General features: G+C 40.8%; 1 protein-coding gene across 1 annotated transcript in view; it reads left to right on the top strand.

Moving 5' to 3' along the window:
- Positions 1 to 22,546, top strand: part of UACA (uveal autoantigen with coiled-coil domains and ankyrin repeats) — a 63,754-nt gene that overhangs the window by 23,300 nt on the left and 17,908 nt on the right. Inside the window, exons 2-10 of the mRNA XM_030578163.1 lie at positions 11,049 to 11,182; positions 13,712 to 13,800; positions 14,635 to 14,699; positions 16,362 to 16,419; positions 18,468 to 18,538; positions 18,650 to 18,756; positions 20,002 to 20,183; positions 20,847 to 20,884; positions 22,344 to 22,430. Of these exons, the coding sequence (XP_030434023.1) occupies positions 11,049 to 11,182; positions 13,712 to 13,800; positions 14,635 to 14,699; positions 16,362 to 16,419; positions 18,468 to 18,538; positions 18,650 to 18,756; positions 20,002 to 20,183; positions 20,847 to 20,884; positions 22,344 to 22,430 (831 nt within the window). The remainder of the gene's footprint in view (positions 1 to 11,048; positions 11,183 to 13,711; positions 13,801 to 14,634; positions 14,700 to 16,361; positions 16,420 to 18,467; positions 18,539 to 18,649; positions 18,757 to 20,001; positions 20,184 to 20,846; positions 20,885 to 22,343; positions 22,431 to 22,546) is intronic.

Genomic DNA, 22,546 nt, shown 5'->3' on the forward strand with positions numbered 1-22,546 from the left:
AAGCAGAGAGAGCAAGGCATTTCTGTTCAGAATGAGCTGCTGTTAGTTCTCCCAAGTCAGCATGCTTCCCCATGTGGGACAAGGGAAATCATGGGGGATTCCTTAAAAGTTGCCAGATTCCTGCAGTTGTGCAGCAAGCTTTTAAGTTCTGGGTCTAAGGTCATTACAGACGTTGGTTAATTAGACCCAGAACTTTAAATATAATCTACATATTTATTAAATATCTATTACCTGGTTGTGGTCATCTTGTTCCTTTTGGTAATCTCATCAAATGATGTCATCTTCTCTAGGAGTCCTCTTCCTGCAAAGTACTCTAATTACCTGGATGTAATGATCTAAATTACTTCATGGGTTTTAGAGCACTTTTCATCTGTAAGGCCTTTACAAACAGATAATTATAGATGAAAGTCTGTACGCATAAAGTGTTGGAAATCGTTACACCCAGGTAGATTTATCTGGCACGAATCTGCTTTCAAAACATCCCCTCCTATATGTACTCAAAATGTTTACAATTTTAATATCAGATGTGTATATTTTTAACTTAATCCAAAATTTGCATCACAAGCTAATTAGTTTATTTAGACTTGAAGGTCTTGCTAAAAGATTATCTGCTCCAACTACCCCCTGACACATTGACTTATAAAGGTTAACTGGCAAAGTTGTGCTCTCTGAGATCACCTATTAAAACAAAAAACAATATTCAACTCTGTGGAAGTAAACTGTTTTTTCTGTGACAAACTTTTGTTTGGCACTATTGAACTCATGTGTTTACCTGATTAAATGGGATCAGAATGCCATGTTTATGTGCTAGAACAGCCTAAAAACAGTTAATTTTGAATTGAAGTGGTAATTGCCACAATGTGGATGCATGCCTTAATCATGAAATGCAAAGCTGAATTGTCTGTTTTTCATAAACCAGCCTGTTTACTTCCAGCCATAAGCTAAACCAGAAGGGCCTGTTTACAAATTAAATAGGATGAAAACATTATCTTGCAATTTCCCATGTCAATGTTTCTCCTTTGAGTTTAAATATATATGTTTTGCTTCCCTGGGGGGGAAATTTCTGTTTAAACTCCGCAATTACAGGTTTGAAATTGTGGGCAGAAAGGAAGAAAAGAGAGTGTTGATTATATACCTTGTTTTAATCTTTATAGATATGTCCTTGGGCTGTGTAGTAGCTAATCCATCTTCTGGTTTTTGTAATAGCTGCAAAATCATGTACTTTTTTTTTCGTAAAAACAGAACAGTCAAAATGCTCTTTCAAGTCTGTGTACTGCTTTTCTATATTAAGGGTTTGAGAGTGGTTCAGTGGCAGACTTTTTTTTTAAACTTACTGCTAGTAGCAAAAGCTCTAAGCAGAGTGAAGATCAGGTAAACTAAACATTTTTGTTTTTTTCTATTTTATATCTGTTGAGTGTGGATTTTAAACACAAAACCCCCCAAAAGACTGTTTGAATTCCTGGGCATATGTTTCCCAGATCTTCGTTGCCTCCTTATGCTGTAAACAGTTGTGTGTGTACAGGAAAGTTATTCTAGTCAAAACTTGTATTGACATCAATGACATCTCCATGCCTGGAATGAGGGAGGAGGCTACCCACTCTGTAGGTGAGTGGGATTTTTCAAAAGCCCTCTCTACTTGTCTATGTGTTCCCAATAGGAGTTTTACTTACTGAGGGCTTGTCTACATCAGAAAGTTGCAGCGCTGGTGAGGGAGTTACAGCGCTGCAACTTTGAAGGTGTACACATCTGCAGGGCACCACCAGCGCTGCAACTCCCTGTTTGCAGCGCTGGCCGTACTCCCGTTTTGTCTCGGGTGTAGAGGATCCAGCGCTGGTGATCCAGCGCTGGTAATCCAATGTAGACAGTTACCAGCGCTTTTCTTGACCTCTGTGGAAGGAGGAAGCCTCTGGTAATCAAGCTGGTTTGCTCTCTCGGTCCCGGAGCCACCCAGCAAACCGCAGGGAATGAGACCTGCTTGCTCGGGGTTCCGGGACCGAGAGAGCAAACCGGGAAAGGAGACCAGCTTCGCCGCGGTTTGCTCTCTCGGTCCCGGAGCCACCCAGCAAACCGCAGGGAAGGAGACCTGCTTGCTCGGGGTTCCGGGACCGAGAGAGCAAACCGGGAAAGGAGACCAGCTTCGCCGCGGTTTGCTCTCTCGGTCCCGGAGCCAGCCAGCAAACCGCAGGGAAGGAGACCTGCTTGCTCGGGGTTCCGGGACCGAGAGAGCAAACCGGGAACGCCGCGGTTTGCTCTCTCGGTCCCGGAACCCCGAGCAAGCAGGTCTCCTTCCCTGCGGTTTGCTGGCTGGCTCCGGGACCGAGAGAGCAAACCGCGGCGTTCCCGGTTTGCTCTCTCGGTCCCGGAACCCCGAGCAAGCAGGTCTCCTTCCCTGCGGTTTGCTGGCTGGCTCCGGGACCGAGAGAGCAAACCGCGGCGTTCCCGGTTTGCTCTCTCGGTCCCAGAACCCCGAGCAAGCAGGTCTCCTTCCCTGCGGTTTGCTGGCTGGCTCCGGGACCGAGAGAGCAAACCGCGGCGAAGCTGGTTTCCTTTCCCGGTTTGCTCTCTCGTCCCGGAACCCCCCTTGAAGCCGCCCAACAGCGCTGCAGTGTGGCCACATCTAACACCACTTGCAGCGCTGGTTGCTGTAAGTGTGGCCACTCTGCAGCGCTGGCCCTATACAGCTGTACTAATACAGCTGTAACAACCAGCGCTGCAAAATTTTAGATGTAGACGTGGCCTGAGTTTGAGAACAGAGTTAGTCCAATATAATAATAATTTTTTTCCTTTCCTTTCAAAACAAGACTTTTTCCCAAGTATAAAGCTAACAGGGATTTGGCAGCTGTTACTCCTGTAAGGAGCATATTGTTATGCCAGAGCTTTAGATAACTTTTGTTTTTGTATTTAACCAAATCCAAATGTAGAAAGTCAAATCAATTAATCTTTTCAGTCAAAGCCAGTTAAGGCCTCTGGTGTTCACTCATACTGATTTATTTAGATCTTTTTATAGAGTAAATGTTGGATCCTTGTATAAGACTGCGTTGTTTAAAAATATTTGGACATCAGCGGAGACATTTTAGCTACTTGGATAAAGTACACGAGCTGCATTAAAGGATCAGACATACTGGGGTGAGAAACCTTGGTGGTTTTTTGTTTTGTTTAATTTTTATTTTTTAAAATCCTAACAGCTGGTTCCTAACAATCTCCTTTATTTCTATAAAGCATGTGTATTGGGGGAGTGTTTCTTGAAGTGGGGGAGAATGTGGGGAGTGAAAGGGGGGGACACCATTGGCACTTACTTTAAAAACTCTTTGTGGGAAGCTGCACAAAGTGCACTGTGGATGTTGTTTTTCTTGAAGCTCCCTTAAGGTTAGCTTTTTGTACAATGGTGCTGGCTGGCCAAATGTTTTCCCTTGTGACTTGATTCCTTTGCAGGACTCTTAAATTGGAATGCTTTAGTTTATTATAATACATGGGAGAAGTGACAATAAACAAAATAAATTACTAAATGTAGCATCCTTTTAACCATTATCTCACTGTATTAGCATTCTATCCTTGCATGCTGCTCCAAATTGGTGTATCAGTACAGCTAACATTAGGGCACTATACTTGCAGTAGAAATCTTATAGCACTAGAATGAAAGTAGACATCCATTTCCCCTCACCCCTGCCCCAGTCCTCCTCCGTTTTCTGGAGCTGTCACACTGATGCCTCTTACTCTGAATGGACAGCTGCCATCAAGCTGCCCTTTCATATGGTCTCTCTCCTGCTGATTATGTAATTTGAACACCCACAAGTGAATAATGTCACTGTGAAGCTGTTGAACATCAGCTCAGGTAGTTAGCATCCTGTATGCTGTGTTTTGGAACAGAGTGAACAGCGTGAGATCTTAGCTCTCTCTCTTGCTTCCAGAACTGTCTTTGGCCTTCTTTCCCTTCAGTTTATTTAGGCCTCTCTTCCCTTGAAGGGCACTGAATAAGCTAAGATAAAATTAATTTGTATGTCCCTGTGGCAGAGCTGTTCCAATAACATTTTAGAAACTAACAGGAAATGAGGCCGTTGCAATATTTCCTTCCGTTGCTGACTGGCCAGTCCAGTGCAGTTGCCTCCATTCCACCATGTCCCTGTTTCTCTTCTTATGGGACACAGGGTTGCTACTTGTTGGTTTTCGACTGGAATGCCCGGTTGAAAAGGGACCCTGGCAGCTCTGGTCTGCACCACTGAGCAGGCCATTAAAAGTCCAGTTGGTGGCGCAGCGGGGTTAAGGCAGGCTCCTTGCCTGCTGTGGCTCCGCACAGCTCCTGGAAGCAGTGGCATGTCCCCCACTCTGGCTCCTAGTGTGTGGAGCCCCCTGGTTGCCCCAGCGCCTGCCCCCACCCCAGGCACTGGCTTCATAGCTCCCATTGGCCAGGAACCGCAGCCAATGGGAGCTGCGGGGACTGCGCCTATGGATGAGGCAGCGCAGAGATGTGCCTGCCTCTGACTGGGAATGGTTGGATCATTACACTAATTGAATCTATTTCCCTGTGTTAAGTTCTCCTCACACCTTCTATGGGTCATCGTAATTATCACTTCAAAAGTTTTTTTTCTCCCGCTGATGGTAGCTCATCTCAGTTGATTAGACTCTTCTTGTTGGTATGCATACTTCCACCTTTTCATGTTCTCTGTATGTATAAATATCTCCTGTCTGTGTGTTCCATTCTATGCATCCGAAGAAGTGAGCTGTAGCTCACGAAAGCTCATGCTGAAATAAATTTGTTAATCTCTAAGGTGCCTCAAGTACTCCTGTTCTTGATGTTGACCTAGTCCACTAAATATGGTGTTTAGGAGATTTCCACTGTTAAATTTAAAATGTGTGAAAGAGGACCCTACATCTTCAATACTGTTAATCATTACACTGTCTATTTAATGGCTTGACAGCCTCTGTGGCTCCTCTCATTTCACGTGTTGGGGAGACAGACTGGCAGCAGCAGTAAGCTGAAACCTGGTTGTATTCAGAATGGGATTCATACTTGTAAAAGGAGAATTTTTTTAAGGCAAAGGCATGTGCTTTTTCTAAATTAAAATCGGATACATTTTTGTCAAAATAGAATCACTCAGTCTGTGTTCTATGTAGTCATAACTTTGTCTAAAGTCAGATGATCATAAAGCTGATTCCAATTTTCAGTGTTTGGGGAATAGCTAAGTCTGTTCCTGCTATTATTTGTAACATCCTGTTTAACAGTGATAACGGTGACCCTCGTATAGTGTTAGTCAAATTAACTTTTGACTGACATGTATGTTTGTTTAAGGTGAACGTTTGCACATCTGCAAAATGTGGCACCATGGTGGTAGTTTTAACACATGCTTGTCTCATTTGCTAGCCATAAGCATAAAATGTATTACTCACAGGATGAGCATGCATAAAATGTATTATTAGCTATTCCTTTCTATCTATCACTCAGCTATCAAGTACTGGACAATCAAAAAATAGAACTGGTCTGATGTGAGACTGTCTGCATATTGTTTACAGGATATTTCAGATCTGGGGAATATTACTGTGAGTCAGTCACTGTGGCAGTCTGGGCTGCAGCACAGAGGCTGCAGAAACAAAAGCTGTATGTAGAGTTTTCATGTGAAGTGCCAGAGAGGGACAGCCTAAGCAAAAGAAGGAACCCCTGTACCTGTCTTAGGCTGTCCCTGGGCCGTCTTTAAGGGAAAAGACTTAATTTTGTAAGAGTTATGAAGTCTGAAGAAGATCCTGAAGATGGAGAAAATATAGTTGGGGATCCAAGCTAAGCGAAGGATGGAACAAAATGAATGTAGGGCAGAACAAATAGTATATTGCTTAGAGCAGCCTGTTTTGACTTCTGGTTGGGTGCTTGCCTTGTAAACTGCTGCAGTTTGTAACTGACTGTGAGGTAAATTATTTGTTGCTGACAACAAGGAGTTGCAGGTTCTATGATGAGTTGTTGGTTTTCCTGTGCTGCTAGAAACACAGTAGGTATCTTGTATTTCTTATTAATGGAAGAGTTTTTTTTTTTAGTAACCCTGTCTGCATGAGTTTAAATTCTGTAAATATTCAAGCTGTTCCTTACTTATTATTTAGCATCAGTTATGTCTGTAGCCACTATAATAGTGTTTGTTTCTTGTTGGCAGTTTCTACTATAAAAAGGCTAAAATAAAAAATGCTGTGAACCACTTCTTAATTGATAATCACTTGGTTTAGTGGACCATAGTAAATTGACATAATTGAAAATTTGTGCAGAAATCACTAACCTTTATATTGTACATTGTTTTCTTAGGACTTGATACTAAACTTTTTCTTATACTAATATTCTAAATTTGTGAAGATCTTAATTATGGGTATAATAACATAACATAGTGGTTTCATTTGGAGTATTTTTTCTCATTTTAAAAGGAGATTCATTGAAGTGTTTGAATTTGTTCACACTTACATCTGTAAGAGCTTGAAGGTTAAGACTGAAGATCTTTGACAATTTAAAGCATCTATCTGCATGCAAAATATTTTATTGAATTCCCTTTGAACCCAACACAGTGAATGTATTAGAGCAGTGGTTTTCAGCCTTTTTTCATTTGTGCACTCCTAAAAAAGTCAAATGGAGATTTGACCCCTTTGGAAATTTTAGACATAGTTTGCAGTCCCTGTGGGTCCACGAACCAAAACTTGAAAGCTACTCTATTAGAGTATTTACAGGCAGCAAGAGGATGCGCCATATGTAGTCTTTAAAGTATGTAAACTTACACATGCAAAGAAATTTGGAGTGACAAGAAAAATTGCCAATTTTCAGAGCAAAACAACTTACCCTCTCCAGGACTAGTGCACATGCGGGTTTAGTATGGAAGCAATAACTGGTTTTCATGAAACACCAAAAAGGCAAAGATGTTGTAATACAGTAAAATGTAGCTAATTTGGGTGGACTGGGAGAGAAATTCTAAAATAGATTTTAATTGGTAAGTCAATGAACAGCAAAAGCAAGGGTGTGGAACGCATTCCAAACACACTTCACTTTGACAGTTGTTTACTTCTACTTATTTGGTACTTAAAGTACTAATAGTACCTGTTGTTGGTAGGATGTTTAGTAAAAGAGAGATCCATTACAATACAGAGTAGAGGTTCCAATCATGTTTTCAGCTCCACTGTAAGGCATTCTGCAGAATAAGAGTCACTTCTTCAAATAGCAAAATGAGACCTTGCTATAGTGCGTAAGTATTGCTAAAGAGGTTACTAGAGACAGCTGTCGTCTTGTATGGATTACCTATATGCTACTTTATTAAACATACTTGGAAAGACCAATGTTCCCTAATGAGGCAAAGTTTTTAGAATTCTAACAGTTTTTTTTTCTGCCCAAGATTTAACTTGTTTTTTTTAAAACCGTTTTTTACACAAATATGTATTCTTGTTTTATGTACCTTTTTCTTGTTTTCCTTCATGTACATATAAAGACTGACTAGGCTCTCCTGCTTAAAAATCCAGAAATCATAGGTTAATGTTTTGGACAACTTAAGACTGGAACAAAATAGATTTCTTAGAGTGCATAATTTTAAATGTTGCATTAACAATATCAGTTTGCAATGTTTTTTTGTCGGAGAAAACATAAATATGATTCAGCCTCTTTTCTTTGGAAATTCGGTTAGGTTTCCTGAATGCTGGTTTGATAGAAAATGTGGTTCTCACTAAATCAAGAACTTCAAAACTTGTATTCAGTGACCTGCAGCAGCTGGAAATAGCTCTGTTGTTGTTTTTAGTGAATTACATAGAGAAGCTAGTCTCTGTGGAGCCAAACTTGCAGCTAACATTCCATTACAATCCTGATTTTTTTCGCCTCCCACCTCCTTCTGCCAGCAACTTCACTGATCAGTCTGAAATATTGCATGCAGGATTTTAGCTCCAAGTGGAATTTTTCTGGAATATGAAGGGCAATTCGGATAAAGTGATTTGGAGGCATATAGGTAAGAAATGGAAGTGGGTTTCACTTATTGGGATAGACTCCTAATATGTTTTGGCATGTCAGATCTTTTAGACTGGGGTTGGCAACCTTTCACCAGTGATATGCTGAGCCTTCATGTATACACTCTAAGGCTTCGCGTGCAGGTAATACATTTGAACGTTTTTTAGAAAGTCTCTCTCTAAGTCTATATATAACCAAACTACGGTTATATCTAAAGTAAACAAGGTTTTCAAAATGTTTCAGATGCTTTATTTAAAATTAAATTAAAATGCAGATCTTATTAGTTTAGTGTGATCCTTGCCCTTGCTTTTCCTTGCTGAGTTTTCCAATGTCTGGTGGCACCTATTTAGATACTTTAAGCTGCACACAGGCTTCTGAGTTATAAGGTGATAACCGGCTGGCAGGAGGTCAGCGGCTGGAACCCCAGATGGGCAGCTAAGGTGAGTGGAGCTGGAGGCTGATAGGGCTGAGCAGGGCCAGAAGCCTGGACCCTGTCTGGCAGGTGGCCTGCCATGGAACTCCAACTGGAAGCAAGGTGAGTGGGGCTGCGAAGGGGACCCCAGCTTGCAAGGGGCCAGCAGCCAGATCCCCAGAGTGGAGGCGGGCTGAGTGGCTTAGCCCGCCACTGCTCTGGGATTTCCAGCACTGGTTCCTGCCAGCTTGAGTGTCAGCCCTCTGCCAGCCTGGGGTTCCTTCCCCCAGGCCAGCAGCAGGTGCTGAGTAGGACCAGCGGCAGGACCGTGGCTGGCAGGAGCTGGCAGTGGAAACCTCAGAGCAGTGGCAGGCTGAGCAGCTTGGCCGCTCTGGGTTTTGTCTGCTGGCTCCTTGCCAGCTGAGGTGTCAGCCTGCCGCCAGCCTGGGGTTCCTTCCCCCAGGCCAGCAGTGGGTGCTGAGTGGGACCGGCGGCAGGACCCCGGCTGGTAAGGGGCCAGCAGCGGGAACCCCAAAGTGGCAGCGGGCTGAGAGCTAGTCTGCCCTGCGTGTCATAGGTTGCTGACCCCTGTTTTAGACCAAGTGTGCTGAAACTCTAAATATGTGGGTTGGGTGTCTCTTCTTTGGTGTTTTTTGGTTTTGATGAGTGTTGTCTGACTCGTATTGGTGGGTGAATTACTTTGATGTTTGCCTTCTTTACAAAATCTGCATAGCCAGGTACTCTTCAGGCAATTTGAAATAACTCCGTGAACTTCCTCATTCCCAGACTGCTTGAGGAAAGCTAAAATATCACTGTTAATAGGAGAGAGCTGCACAGGGAACCTGATCTTCTCTTGCTTGTTTCCAGCATCAGCTTTTCATTTTGAAATTGGAAAGTTAAGTAACTGGTGGTTACTTCTCCAAGGTGCAGGAGAGGAGTGTACTAGGAAACACAACTTGAAGGAGTGTATAAGATAAAAGCAGCTACTTATGCCAGCACCACTTCCTGGCAATCCTGTGGTGAGTTTTAGCCATGGAATAAGCAGATATAACACCCACTTACTTTAACGGATTTTGCATCAGGTTAAGCTAAAGACAAATTTGGTGCCAGATTGGCTACACTTATTTTGCATACTGCTGAATGCCAACTTGGCAGCAGTTGGAGTATTTTGCCAATCACATTGCTCTCTTCTATTCACTTGATATCCTGTGCATAAGGATCGTAAATTAAATCTAGTTTAGATGTACCCCATTGCATTTTTTTCCACACCACTCCTTTCTTGTATGTGGGGAAAAGTCTCCCAATCAAAATCTATAGACACCACTCTATCCTCATTGTTCCTCATTAAACCTCTTGGCTGCTATACAGAAAACTGTATTTGAAAATGTCTAGATAGGTGGCAAGTTGTAACTTTACTACTCCTAATATTCTGTGCGGAAACAGCTTATTTTTGTTACTCCTTCCTGGTCCCCACTTACATTTCATCCACTAGTTATGTCTTGTCTCTTAATTTATAAGCTCTTTTGGACAGGGGACTAGTATTTGTAACACATTGAATGGGTTCCCAACCTGGCTTAGGCTTCTAGGACTCGGCTGCAGCATAAATGTTGGATAATAATAAATAAAGATGCACTCAGAGGTCTTTGTTCATAGTTAGCCCAGAACACAGACTTGGCAACCATGCAATTAACTGCTCTGCTGTGTGTTGTGGCTCTTGCATTATGTTTTTGTTATCATGGAAGTCGCTCCTTCATAAAGATGACAATCGGTATGTAAACTTTCATATGGCCCCTCCATGCCATTGCAAAATCCTTATGTGACTACCCTTATATGTATTTTTCAAATGTAAAACTAGTCTCCTGATTTGAGACTTGGCATGGAATCTGCACTAACTTTTCTGGGGCATTAACCTATTAAGAACTGGTCCAAATGCTACTCAATTTGCGTCCTCACTGTGCTGAGTGATATTGGGTTATGATTTCATATCCTAGATGTGTATGTGAAATCAAAGATGTGGGCTCTGTACTTCGTGTGTGGAGTCAAACCCTAAAGTGAATTTAGGATTTTGATAGCTGCTGGCTGCAAACTTTGTCCTTATCAAATATCCTTTAGTAAAATGTCTTCATCTTGCACTTAAGTAGAATGTAGGCTGGAAAGTTGGCAGTGGGCAGAGGCAGAGTTACGTTTCTTTAACCTTATGTTCTTTGGTGGTTTTCATACTTGGATTTTATGCTTTTAATGCAAGCTTTTTTGTTTTGTTTCTGGACTTCATAGCACGTGGGTCTTTAGAGAAGTCTACAGAATTCTAAGGGGGCTTTTCCCCTTAAGTATGTGATATTCTATTCTATATAGTTCTTGTAATGTCTTCATCACTCTAGGGTGTGGGGCATCTTCCCATAGTGAATTAAGCAGTGTGTTTACACATCTGTCACGTGGCTTTTCTCTTATGCCTTCCCCAATGGGAGAACTGTGTGCAGGGGCATGGTCTTTGATAAGGTTTTTAGGTATACATGCTGCTCTGTGTCTGTAGTAGATACTGACAAATTAAACTGTAATTTAATGAAGATTTCTTGCCTGGGAATTGAGCAAATTATGAGATTAATTTTTTATGATGGTAATCTTAATAGGTTCACATTATGCAGTTCACTCATTTGTGGTGGTGGGTTTTTTACTTTTGTCTTTATGCAGCTGAATACAGATTGGAGCAAATATGATGATCGGTTGATGAAAGCAGCTGAAAGGGGAGATGTGGAAAAACTTTCTTCTGTTCTTGCCAAAAAGGGAGTCAATCCTACTAAACTGGATGTGGAAGGGAGATCTGCGTAAGTAATTCCCAAGAATATAGTAGAGGAGGAGGATATAAATAGTGAAATTTGTTTAGACTGTAAATCTTTCTTCATTATATCACATTTTTACTGATGCTGTGTATCACTCTTCCCCATCTGAAACAGAAAGCAGATTACAGAATTAGAGTTCCAGAATTACATATCTATTAGAGGTAGAAGATTTTAAGCAAAAGAGTGTACACAACTTCCATACTTTACTAAAATAAGATCCTCACTGTACCATCCTAGATAGAAATTCACACTTCATCTAGCCACATACCATTGCTCTGAAGGCTGTCAACCTCCTGTTAGTCAGGTTCATTTAGCAGTACTGGGGAAATAGGAATGCATACTCATTGACATCTGTCCCTCGAAGAGATGTGTGAAGTCCTATTGTGTGAACTGGAAAGGCGAAAAGGTGGAAATCAGTAGAGCCTAGGGTAGCAAAATTGAGATGGTGATAATCTGAAGGAAGTTATACTGGGCACTGTGAGTGGTTGAGGGGCTTGTAGGGGATTGATTAGGTAAGAGTGGAGTACTCTACCGTATGGCGAGAGGGAGGCTTGAAAAGAGATTTGAAAGCAGGAGCTGGGGGAAAGATAAGGCAAATCTACTCAACAGAAATCTGTGATCTGTTGATTCCATGAATTCAGGAGTCCACAGCATGATAGAGGCTTGCCCATGAAGCCAGAAGAGAGAGTAAGAGATCTAGCCAGTCCAGAAGTGACTGGCTGTCACTTTTATTTCTTTCCCATTGCACAAACTGAATCTATATATGTAACTGGCTTTTCTTATTTGTATGTAATAATGTATGGAGTATTTTATATACAATTTCTTTAAAACAAACACCTTCCCCCTAAATCTAAACAAATCCCTACTGTGTGTCATCTAAAATGTTTCATAAACCCGCTTTCGGTTTATTAATTTAATTCTTTTCATAATGGATGTTATAGGAAAATATAGATAGTATTTTTAGAATCTTCAAAACTAAACTCAAAATAAGATTTGAAAATCATTCTCCAGATATTACTGCCAACCATTTTGTCTCAAATTACCAGTGTTGACTGTATTTCTAGGTTGTTCAACAGCATTAATACTGTATGATTTGTGGTAGGTAATAGTAGTAGGTAAAAGAAATATGCATGTTTGGGTGGAACATTCCTATAGCCATCAAACTTAGCCAGAGATTACACTGTGATATTATCATCTGCCTGATTCTGCTAACCATTTCAGGTTCTTGAATCATCTTGTATCAAAACTGCCAGGTACACCAAGAAAGTAGAAGTACAAATGGCTTTTGGATATTGTGCCTTACAAGTGTCTATTCTTTAATTCTTAGATATTCTTTGTCTTCCTTGTGTTTTTCCATGATCGCTTATATTCCGGTGGTTACTCTGGTTCAGTGAAAATATAAGTGCAGGCTGGTATGGTTTACTCCTACTTGAGGTCTGGTGATCTCTTAGCATATTTATGCACCAATGCATAGGAGCCAGTCCTGGCTTTTTATAACTAATTCCACGTATGAGTAAATAGTGGGCGTAAGTATTTTATGGAAGAGTCTGCTGGAATTGTATTGTGTATCTACCTCCTGTCTGAAATAGGAGGGATTCTGGTTACAAATAGAAAAACTGAACTACAACCATGGTTGTAATAGGTGGACAAAACCAAATAGCTCCTGGATTGAAGCATCTGTCATAGACTTTTGAGGGAATTTCCAAGCCTATGCAGTACCCTACCTTTCTGCAGCCCCCTCAGCATTAAAAATAGTGGGATCCAGCAGCACTGCTTTTGGGGCCCCAATTCCACCCTGTATCTTTTCTGTACTTCTCAAATCCCAGAGTGCGTTAGCAAATACGGAAGTAAAACGAGCTGGGGTTGATCAGAATGAGAGATGCAGCCAGTTGAAAAGCAAGGGAACTAGAGAGTAAATGTAGAGGGAACTGTTAGATTTTGTGGGGAGGAAAGGTGAAGGAGAGGAGGATGAGGAATTGCTCTTTACCAAAGTTATCCTCCATCTTTAAAATTTGGATTGATAGGAGAAGTTTGAACTGGTGGTTATAACAGTCAGCATGACCATCCTTCCTCAAGGTATGTTCACAAAAGTTAACAGAAATCCATGCGGCTACAATTTCAAACGGAAGTGATAGAAGTATCATTGCTTTGACTGTGCTAATGCTAGATCCTAGTAAATTTGAATCATGATTTGGGAAGGGAAAGCTTATCAATATTGTACTCCTTCTCTGCCACAGACATAAAAGTAGTGTACTGGCTTTATTGAAAGAAATGATGCTTCCTCCTCTTCCACCTCCACCCTCACCCCCTTAAATTGGTTCAGGACATGCAACAACACTAGGCTTTCCAAGCTTGAACTACATGAGTGAAATCTGGTTTTAACCTGCCTGACACTTCACTGTACGACTGTTTTTATTGTGAACTCTGCCTCTGTTACCTTTTTTCTTTTTCTTCTTCCATGCAAAACTGGCCTGTTTAAGCCAAGAAATGCATAGTATCTTTTTCCCCCCTTAGATTTCATGTTGTAGCATCAAAAGGAAACCTGGATTGTTTGAATACCATTCTTGTACATGGGGTTGATATCGTAGCCAGTGATGCTGCAGGTATGTTTCCTTAAAGTTTAAGGGTGACATTTTCAAAAACCCTTGGCATAGGTCTGGTTTCTATCCCAAAACAAAATCTACATTAAATGCTTATAACTTGTCCTGTAGTATGCAACAGGCCAAAGTAGATGTAGACTTGAGCACGTGTTGAATATCTGCTTGAAAGTCTTTGCTTCCTCATGGCTAGAAACATGGCATAGAGTACATGCTTCAAACTGTCTGATTCTGTGTTGGATATAGTTCAGGTTCTCTGAATTGAACAAATTTCCAGGCAATAGAAAAGTTTTTAACTCAAAAGAGTCTTTAAATTATTTTAAGTACTCTGGCTCCTCTGAATATGGACTTGTCTACATTTGCTATTCTAGCTAAGTAAATCTTAATACGTAAAATTTAAAATATGTATGGGAACAGCATGGTTTATGGAGTTTGGAAGAAGTGGTGGGAGAATTTCAAAAGGTTTGATTCTGAGTAATATGTAAAACCATGCAGATGCTTCTCTGAATTGCCTTTCGTCCAGAAACCAACCTGGAAATCTCATGGGATTTTCATAACCTTGAAGTTCTATCAAGGGTCTGAATTTAGTAGTGAGAAATGGGGGCGTATGAAAACTAGGAAGGTGGTGAAAAGAAGAAATAAACAAAAATCTGGTTAGTTATTTTATCTGTGTCAAATTTCTTGTTCTTTATAAATTACAATATTGCATTATGAATAGTGAAGTATCTGGATACAAGGGAAACATATTAAATGTTTTCATGCTATATTTTATTGCATGTTCATACTGATAGCCCTACTGTAGTTCCCAATTTAATGCTTTTATGTGTATTTAATCCGTAGGGAGAAATGCGTTGCATCTTGCTGCAAAATATGGACATGCTCTTTGTTTGCAAAAGTTATTACAGGTATTGAAGACAGTCAATCAATCTTTGTGCCATATTTTACATGTAGACATAAAAGGGAAGTATGTTCTTCAAGAGATGCTGTTTACTTAATTGTTTTTTAACTAACTATAAAAATTGTTTGTGGTATTGCAACTGCCCCTAAATTCTCCTTTTGGTGACATGAACCTTTAGCCAGATACCTTTAGCACATCTGGCATGTAAATACCTTGCAATGCTAGCTACAGAAGTACCGTGCAAATGCCTCTTCTCACTTTCAGGTGACATTGTAAACAAGAAGAGGACAGCATTATCGCCTGTAAATGTAAACAGACTTGTTTCTCTTAGTGATTGGCTGAATAAGAAGTAGAACTGAGTGGGCTTGTAGCAAAGCTTTACATGTTTTGTTTTGTTTTGTTTTGTTTTGAAGTTCAGTTATGTAACCAAAAAATCTACTTTTGTAAGTTGCACTTTCACGATAAAGAGATTGCACTGCAGTAGTTGTATGAGGTGAATTTAATACTATTTTGTTTATAATTTTTACAGTGCAAATATTTGTAATAAAATAAAACAAAGTGAGCACTGTACACTTTGTATTCTGTGTTGTAACTGAAATCATTTTATGTTTTTCTACATTTTTAAATATAAAGTATTTAATAAATTTCAGTTGATATTCTACCTGAGTTCCCTGTAAGCCGCATGGCTGCCTATTAAGGGCTGCGGTGGGGAGAGATGCCTCCCCCCCCCGGCACGGACTGGCCACAGTGGGGAGAGACGCCTCCCCCTTGCCTCAGACTTGCTGCGGCCAGGGGAGAGGAGCCCGCCCGCTCGCCCGGCTTGACCAGAGCTGCTGCGGCTGGGAAGAGGTGCCTGTCCCCAGGCTGCTGCGTTGAGAGAGGGCTGGGAGGAGTTTTTTTTTCTCTCCCCTCCCTCCCTCCCTCCACCACTGCCCCTGGTGCAGCCTGCACTCCCTGGCCCCACCCCAGAGCCTGAATCCTTCCCATACCCCAACCCTCTGCCCCAGCCTTGAGCCCCCTCCTGCACCCCAAACCCCTCATTCCCGGCCCCACCCCAGAGCCTTCACCCCTAGCTGGGGCACTCACCCCATGCACCCAATGCTCTGCTCCAGCCCTGAGCCCCCTCCCACGCTCTGAACCCTCATCCCCAGCTCAACCCCAGAGCCTGCACACCCAGCTAGAGCCCTCACTCCTCCCTGCACCCCAAACCCCTCATCCACAGCTCCACTCCGAGCCTCACTCTCTCCTCTGGCCCCACCCCAGAGCCTTCACCCCTGGCTGGAGCACTCACCCTCTGCCCCAGCCCTGAGCCCCCTCCAACGCTCCAAACCCCTCTGCCCCACCACATGAATTGTATTATGTGCACCAATATGAAGGTGATATGTCACACATCACCTCCATGTTGGTGCACATAACAAAATTCATTCCACACATGGACATAAACCATTAGAGGGAACACTGTATTCTATTTAACAGTGTGCTTAAAACTGCAAATAATTGCAATTAATTTGTGAGTTAATCACATGAGTTAACTGCGATTAATTGATAGCCCTAGTTTAAATGTTTCTAGTTCTTTTACTTGTAAGCCTGAGTGACTTGTGCATTATAAATATTGGAACTAAATCTTAATTGATACATATCTAGTAATTAAGAATTATTCTTCTAACAGTACAATTGTCCAACTGAAAATCTGGATCTTCATGGTAGAACTGCTCTTCATGATGCTGGTAAGCAGTGTTTTTTGCCATTCCAGGAACTGCTGCATGTAGCTATTTAGTTCATTTTAAGAGGTTCTCACTGAAAAGGATACTCTATCAGAATGTATCTACTGTAGAAGAAATTGGCATAGTTTATTTTTTCCCCTTCAATTGACCTTATTAAACCTGTAGTAGAAAATATTTAACTGAATTTTTTTCTTCTTCTTCACTCAGCTAATATGTATAGTGTTGAGAAGCACTCATACATGAGTTCTGTTTCCAGGTGCCTAAAATTTTGAGAGAAACTCTTTGGTTGAAATATCTCCTGCTTCTAAGCTAAAAATGTATCTGCCTCTGTGGGGGCAGAGAGAGTGGGGCTTGATAAAATTTTATTCATTTTTAGATGAGTGTGAGGAACTGGATTACTGTTTAAGACCTATTTTTAGATGAGGTTTTGCAGTCTTACCCAAATGGCTGCTGCTTAAAACTTTGGAATTGTCATAGACTTAGTCCTCATAGAGGAAAATGTGCCTTTGACAGATCATCAATCAGTTTAGAAACAAGAACAAAACGCATTAGAAAACTGCATACAACAAATTAGTTTTTCACTGAAATTTTAACATTATGGCAAAAGACGAAGCTCTGAACAAGGTGTACGATGTTAGTAGACGAAGGTTTTGCCTACAATGGCAAGTGAACAACGAAAGTTTTGTCACGTAGAGATATTTAACCACCTCTTCCCCCCCCCCCCCCAAAAAAAAAAAAAAAAGCTTTTTGTCAAGGAAAAGCGCTAGTGTGGACAGTGCTTTGTTGGCAGGACCACTCTCCTGCCAACAATGCTACCCCCTTGTTGGGGGTGGAAGTTTTTTGTCGGCAGGAGAACTCTCCTGCTGACAAACAGCAGCTACACTGTGCACCTTTTAGCAGCACGGCTGTAGCAGCATCGCTGTGTTGCTAAAAGCTTCATAGTGTAGACATAGCATAAGATAGGTTAGTCTCGATCAGTCTAAATCCTTGCAAAACTCTATGCCCCTCCTTAACATTTTGAACTATGATTGTGTGTTCATTGCAAACTGCACATGCTTTCAAGAGCATAGCACCAGAGTTCACTGAATCCTAAAGCATAACATACTCTTCTTTTTGTAAAAAGTGATGACGAGTCCTGTGGCACCCTATAGAATAACAGACGTATTGGAGCATAAGCTTCCGTGGGTGAATACCCACTTTGTCGGATGCATGTCATGGAAATTTCCTGCATATTTTTACCTGTCTCTGGAAATTTCCACGACATGCATCCGACAAAGTGGGTATTCACCCACGAAAGCTCATGCTCCAATACGTCTGTTCTATAAGGTGCCACAGGACTTTGTCACTTTGTACAGATTCAGACTAACACAGGTGCCCCTCTGACTCTCTCTCTCTGTGTGTGTATGTTTGAATTTGACTTTCCTCAGAAACAGTGTATTGGAGACTGGAAGCTGGGTTATGGTATTCTGGAGGGATCTTGCACAGACACTGCCACAAATGACACTGCTTTCTTATTAAGATGCCACCTCCAGTATAAGGCTAAGGCCAGTTGTTTAGAATTTTAGTACAGGAATGTTTGTTCCTGCAGTGAACTTTTCTTGCACTGTGAACTTTTAGATATGTGCTGAAGAATATAACTGTCACTTTCCTTAGAGTCCATTCAAAAGCACAGCACTATGATCAAAATGGTCAATTACTGAATTCATATTTATCTGTGGTGTCCTGCATAGAATAAAATACGAGCATCTTGTTTGGATTTGATTCCCAGTATCTTGCTCCATGGGCTGTGAGCAGCATTCAAGGAGTGCTTAGCTCACGGTAAGGAGTGTATATGGGGAAGTGACTCATGCTCTTCAGCGACTCCTGTGGCAAATTAAAAGGCAGCAAGAAGTTGGATTCTTTTCTGGACCTGCTGAGCTGGAGGAATGGTGGCTGCACAGTGGAGCTTGGCAGATGAAGGCTTAAAAGTGGAATCCTAGGTGTACTTGGAACTTCATGGAAGGCTCTTCTCAGACACTGAAACCACTCTTTCTTTTCTTTGTTCCCAAAAGCTATGTCAGACTGTTCCTCTAGTATTCAGCTACTGTGTGATCATGGTGCCTCAGTGAATGCCAAAGATGGAGTAAGTCACTAGTTATTGCTATCCTTCCTTCTCTTTGGAATCTAATGGAATGCTGTTTTTTTCCCCCCCTCTTTGAGAATGTGCCCTTTCCCAATTTTTCCTGTTTTCCAGGATGGGAGGACACCCCTAGTGCTGGCCACTCAGATGTGTCGTCCAACAGTATGTCAGCTTCTGATCGACAGGGGAGCTGATCTGAATGCCAGAGACAAACAAAACAGGTAATACATTCCACTGGGATATGTTGGCAATGTATTTGTATTCTTAAACAGGGCTCTCTCAGCTTTCAGGCTTGCAAGTTGTAAAATAAACTAAATTAAGACTTAACTTCAAATGTTGATTAGCCAATTCAAATAATAGAAATGAGACAGCATTCACAAAATGCCTGTTTCCACAAACAAAGTCCATAATTTCCATAATAATTTTCTGTTTCTCAGTGTACGTATTCCTGGTTTATGCAGCTGAAAGACTGTTGACTTGTGTAGAGAATGTAAACTGGTGCTTGTACTGAACTGGAGAGAAGTAGAGTTGACAGCTGAAAGACCCAAGTGAAAGGGATTACCTCTTCTCTGAACTCAGGCACTTGTGAAAAAATTCATCTTCACAACATATCCCTTCATGGTGTCCTGTGTCGCTGTCTGCTGCTCCTCCCCAGGTCACATTTTTAAAAGCACCCAGATCGCATTAAGGCTCATAAATAGGGTGACCAGCTGTCCTGATTTTATAGGGACCATCTCGATATTTGGGGCTTTTTCTTATATAGGTGCCTATTACCCCCACCCCCATCTCGATTTTTCACACTTGTTATCTGGTCATCCTACTCAAAAGTGATATAGTAATTTTTACTCTTGTAATTTTTACCTTGTGCGTTTACATATGTGTTACGAGTTTCATGCACAGCCACTTCTTCCCCAAGTGTTTCTGGTTGGATTATAAATACACTATGCTGAGGGATGGGCATGGGGCTTGTCTTGGGTAGAATATAGGAGCTTGCAACAATACTTTTGAAAGGTGCATATGCACTTGTTTGGGTGGGATTACATGTTTCCAGGCACCTTCAGAATTTGGTCTGAGATTTTGTGTGACTCTTTTGATACCTTTTTTCTATAGTATTTGTAACTTGTGTGCTGAACTTAGTAAAACTTGAAATGAAGGATGGGATAATAAACCTATGTTTTGAAAATCACGAGTCTCTTGAGGAGAATAAGACTTGGGTTTACTTTCATTTTTCTGTAAATAAAGCATTTTAGCTCAGCGGTTTTAGTAAAATAATACTTTACGTATTCGTTAAATAGAAAAATCCAATTACATGAAGATGCATTGAGGAAAGGTTCTTTCTCTAAGCACAGGCTTCTATAATTGAGTTTACAAAAAAGTAGTGATTACTACTTTAAGTAAGCTGTCCAATTGCAAATTGTCTCCTTACATGTCTGGTGTTTGTGTGTGGTCTTTCTCCCTGCCCCCAGGACTGCTCTAATGTTAGGCTGTGAATATGGCTGCAAGGATGCGGTCGAAGTTTTGCTCAAAAATGGTGCAGATATTAGTTTGGTTGATGCCCTGGGTCATGACTGTTCTTACTATGCCAGAATTGGTGACAATATTGACATTTTGGCCCTAATAAAGACTGCCATTGAGGATTCCAGCAAAGGTACGAAAAGCATTCCTGTATTTTGGAGAGATTTCTCTTCTTTCCTTCTGGGTTTTTTGTTTTATTGCTTATTATTCCTCTTATAGGAGTGTGGGTTCTTGTGGGCAGATAGTGTTAATATAAGCATTATAATGTTGGGTTTTTTAAAAATTATCTGTAACATTTTGTGGACAATGTCTTTTTGGAAATAAGTTTATTTAATATAAGGATGTGATATTGTCACAGTATACGGCATGCTAACCTTGGAGAACAGACTGTCACTTCTATTCAGAATAAGAACATTTAAATTTAGCTAATCCTGGGATACTCCATTGTAATGTTACAAAACCTGACACTGTGTATGATGTAAATATGTTACAGTTGGAAAATAATCAGAAATGGAAATGATACATTTTAAATAGGACTAGTTGTTTAGACCTCTCCTGAAATTGGTATAGCATTATCAATGATAAAGGGGAAATACTCAATCTTACCAGTAGTAAAACTGTTTGGATTTCTGATTATTCTTTCAGTTAACAAATCAGAAATGCAAACTGGTAATTAGATATTTCCTCTAATATCACTGTTAGATCAATTTCTAACTTGAATTAAGAGAGAGAGAGAGTGTGTGTGTGTGTATTTAAAAAAAAAAAATAAAAACCTAACTTTTTTGCTGCTTTTTAGCAAAGGAGCTTATGAAGAAAGGACAGCCTGAATACAAGGTAAGATTTTTTTTTTCCTATGCTAAATGTCTGTCACAGCTGAAGCTCATATGTTCATAAGCATTACAGACACTGCATGTTGTACGCTTGTAAAGGTTTCACTCTGGCAAGATGTTGACCCCCATGTCCTTTTTGGCCATGTCTGATGACTGCCTAGAAAGAACAATGTATTATGATACAGTACTTCTCAGAATGAACAGGGACATCCCTGTTGTTCTGGCCAAATTCTTTGTCCATAAAACCTTTTCTGTTGTCCTGAGCTGCATATGAGCTATTGGTGAGCACAATGGTGGCTGTGTCTACACCATTACTGCACTGTCACAAAGCTCATGACTTTGCTTGTGTGAAGGACACTGGGGGAATCAAAGTCCTATTCTAAATCCATCCTCAGTAATATTTTCTCTAAGTTTTTGTTCCATCTGAATGATGCTTTTTGGCTAATGCTGAAATGGTTATACAGAATGTGACTCCCAGCTGTTTCTAACTTTTATTAACACGCAGTAAACGGTAACACTGCTTTAAATTCCATCCAGTGGGCAAATGAATAAAAGTAATTTATTAGTTAAATTACTGTTTTCTAAACTTTTTAAGAAAGTTGCTATTGTATATTTTCCCCACTTGCTGTCCATCAATCCAGTAGTATAGCACAACTAGTATGGGAAACAGTTCCATGCCTGCTCATAGTTACCCTCACGCTTTTAAAATATTTGCTCAGTCGTACTTCATGTTGCCCAGGAGCCTGATTTTTATTTACTAAAATTGCATGGTCCATGTAATGGAAAATCATTATAGTGTGCATCTTTGCGAGCGTAAGTACTGATTTTCTTAATTTGTATCTGGTTATTTGAAACTTAGCTCTCTAACAGTCTGAATGTATATGAAACATGATTCTCAGACCTCTTAAATCAGTTTAGAGAGCTAATGGAAGACTCCCTAGCAAGGGAAATGCTGCAGCGGTGTAAAATCACGATAGTGGCTCATACAACATTTTTGTCTAATGTTCATAAGTGTGCCTGGGGTGAAGACAAGTGGCATGGCCTGGTGCTCTCTGACTGCTGGCATAGTTTAGAGTAGGCTCAAAGCTGCTGTGATTGAACATAGGCACTGCTGCGGAAGTGACACCCCTCTTCAGCTGCATTCAGTGCTTGTTGGTTATAGATGACAATCTGGGCCTTGATATTAGTTTGGGGATTTGAAATAAGGCTACCCCAATTATCTCTGTAGATTAGATTGCCTGACAAATGTATCGGATTTTTATCCTCTGTGAAATATAGCATAGTAGAGTAAGCGTGAACTAGTAATAACGCTGACCTCCCTCCCCTCCGGGGGATATATAACAAAGTATAATGCTGATTTCAGCTGGAAAACACTGGGCTTACGTGTTGTATCCAGAAAGTGAAAGAGCATGAGTTTAGTTTGCTTAAATTTACTATTTTATGCTTTAATGCTGCAATAACAGGTTACTAATGTGTCACAGAAACGGAATCAGCTGTATGCACAAGAAGTGAACTTCAAGCAGTATCAGAGAGAACAGCTAAGCATGCAGGTAAATCAGAATAAAAAGAGCAGGAAGGGGTTTGTGCTTTATATATTTTATGTGATAATCAACAAGTTTGATTAAAGATTAGAGTTTGGTTATAAATCACATTGTCTGTTCCCATA

This window comes from Gopherus evgoodei, chromosome 10 (genome assembly GCF_007399415.2).
Source record: "Gopherus evgoodei ecotype Sinaloan lineage chromosome 10, rGopEvg1_v1.p, whole genome shotgun sequence".
Lineage (NCBI taxonomy): Eukaryota > Metazoa > Chordata > Testudines > Testudinidae > Gopherus > Gopherus evgoodei.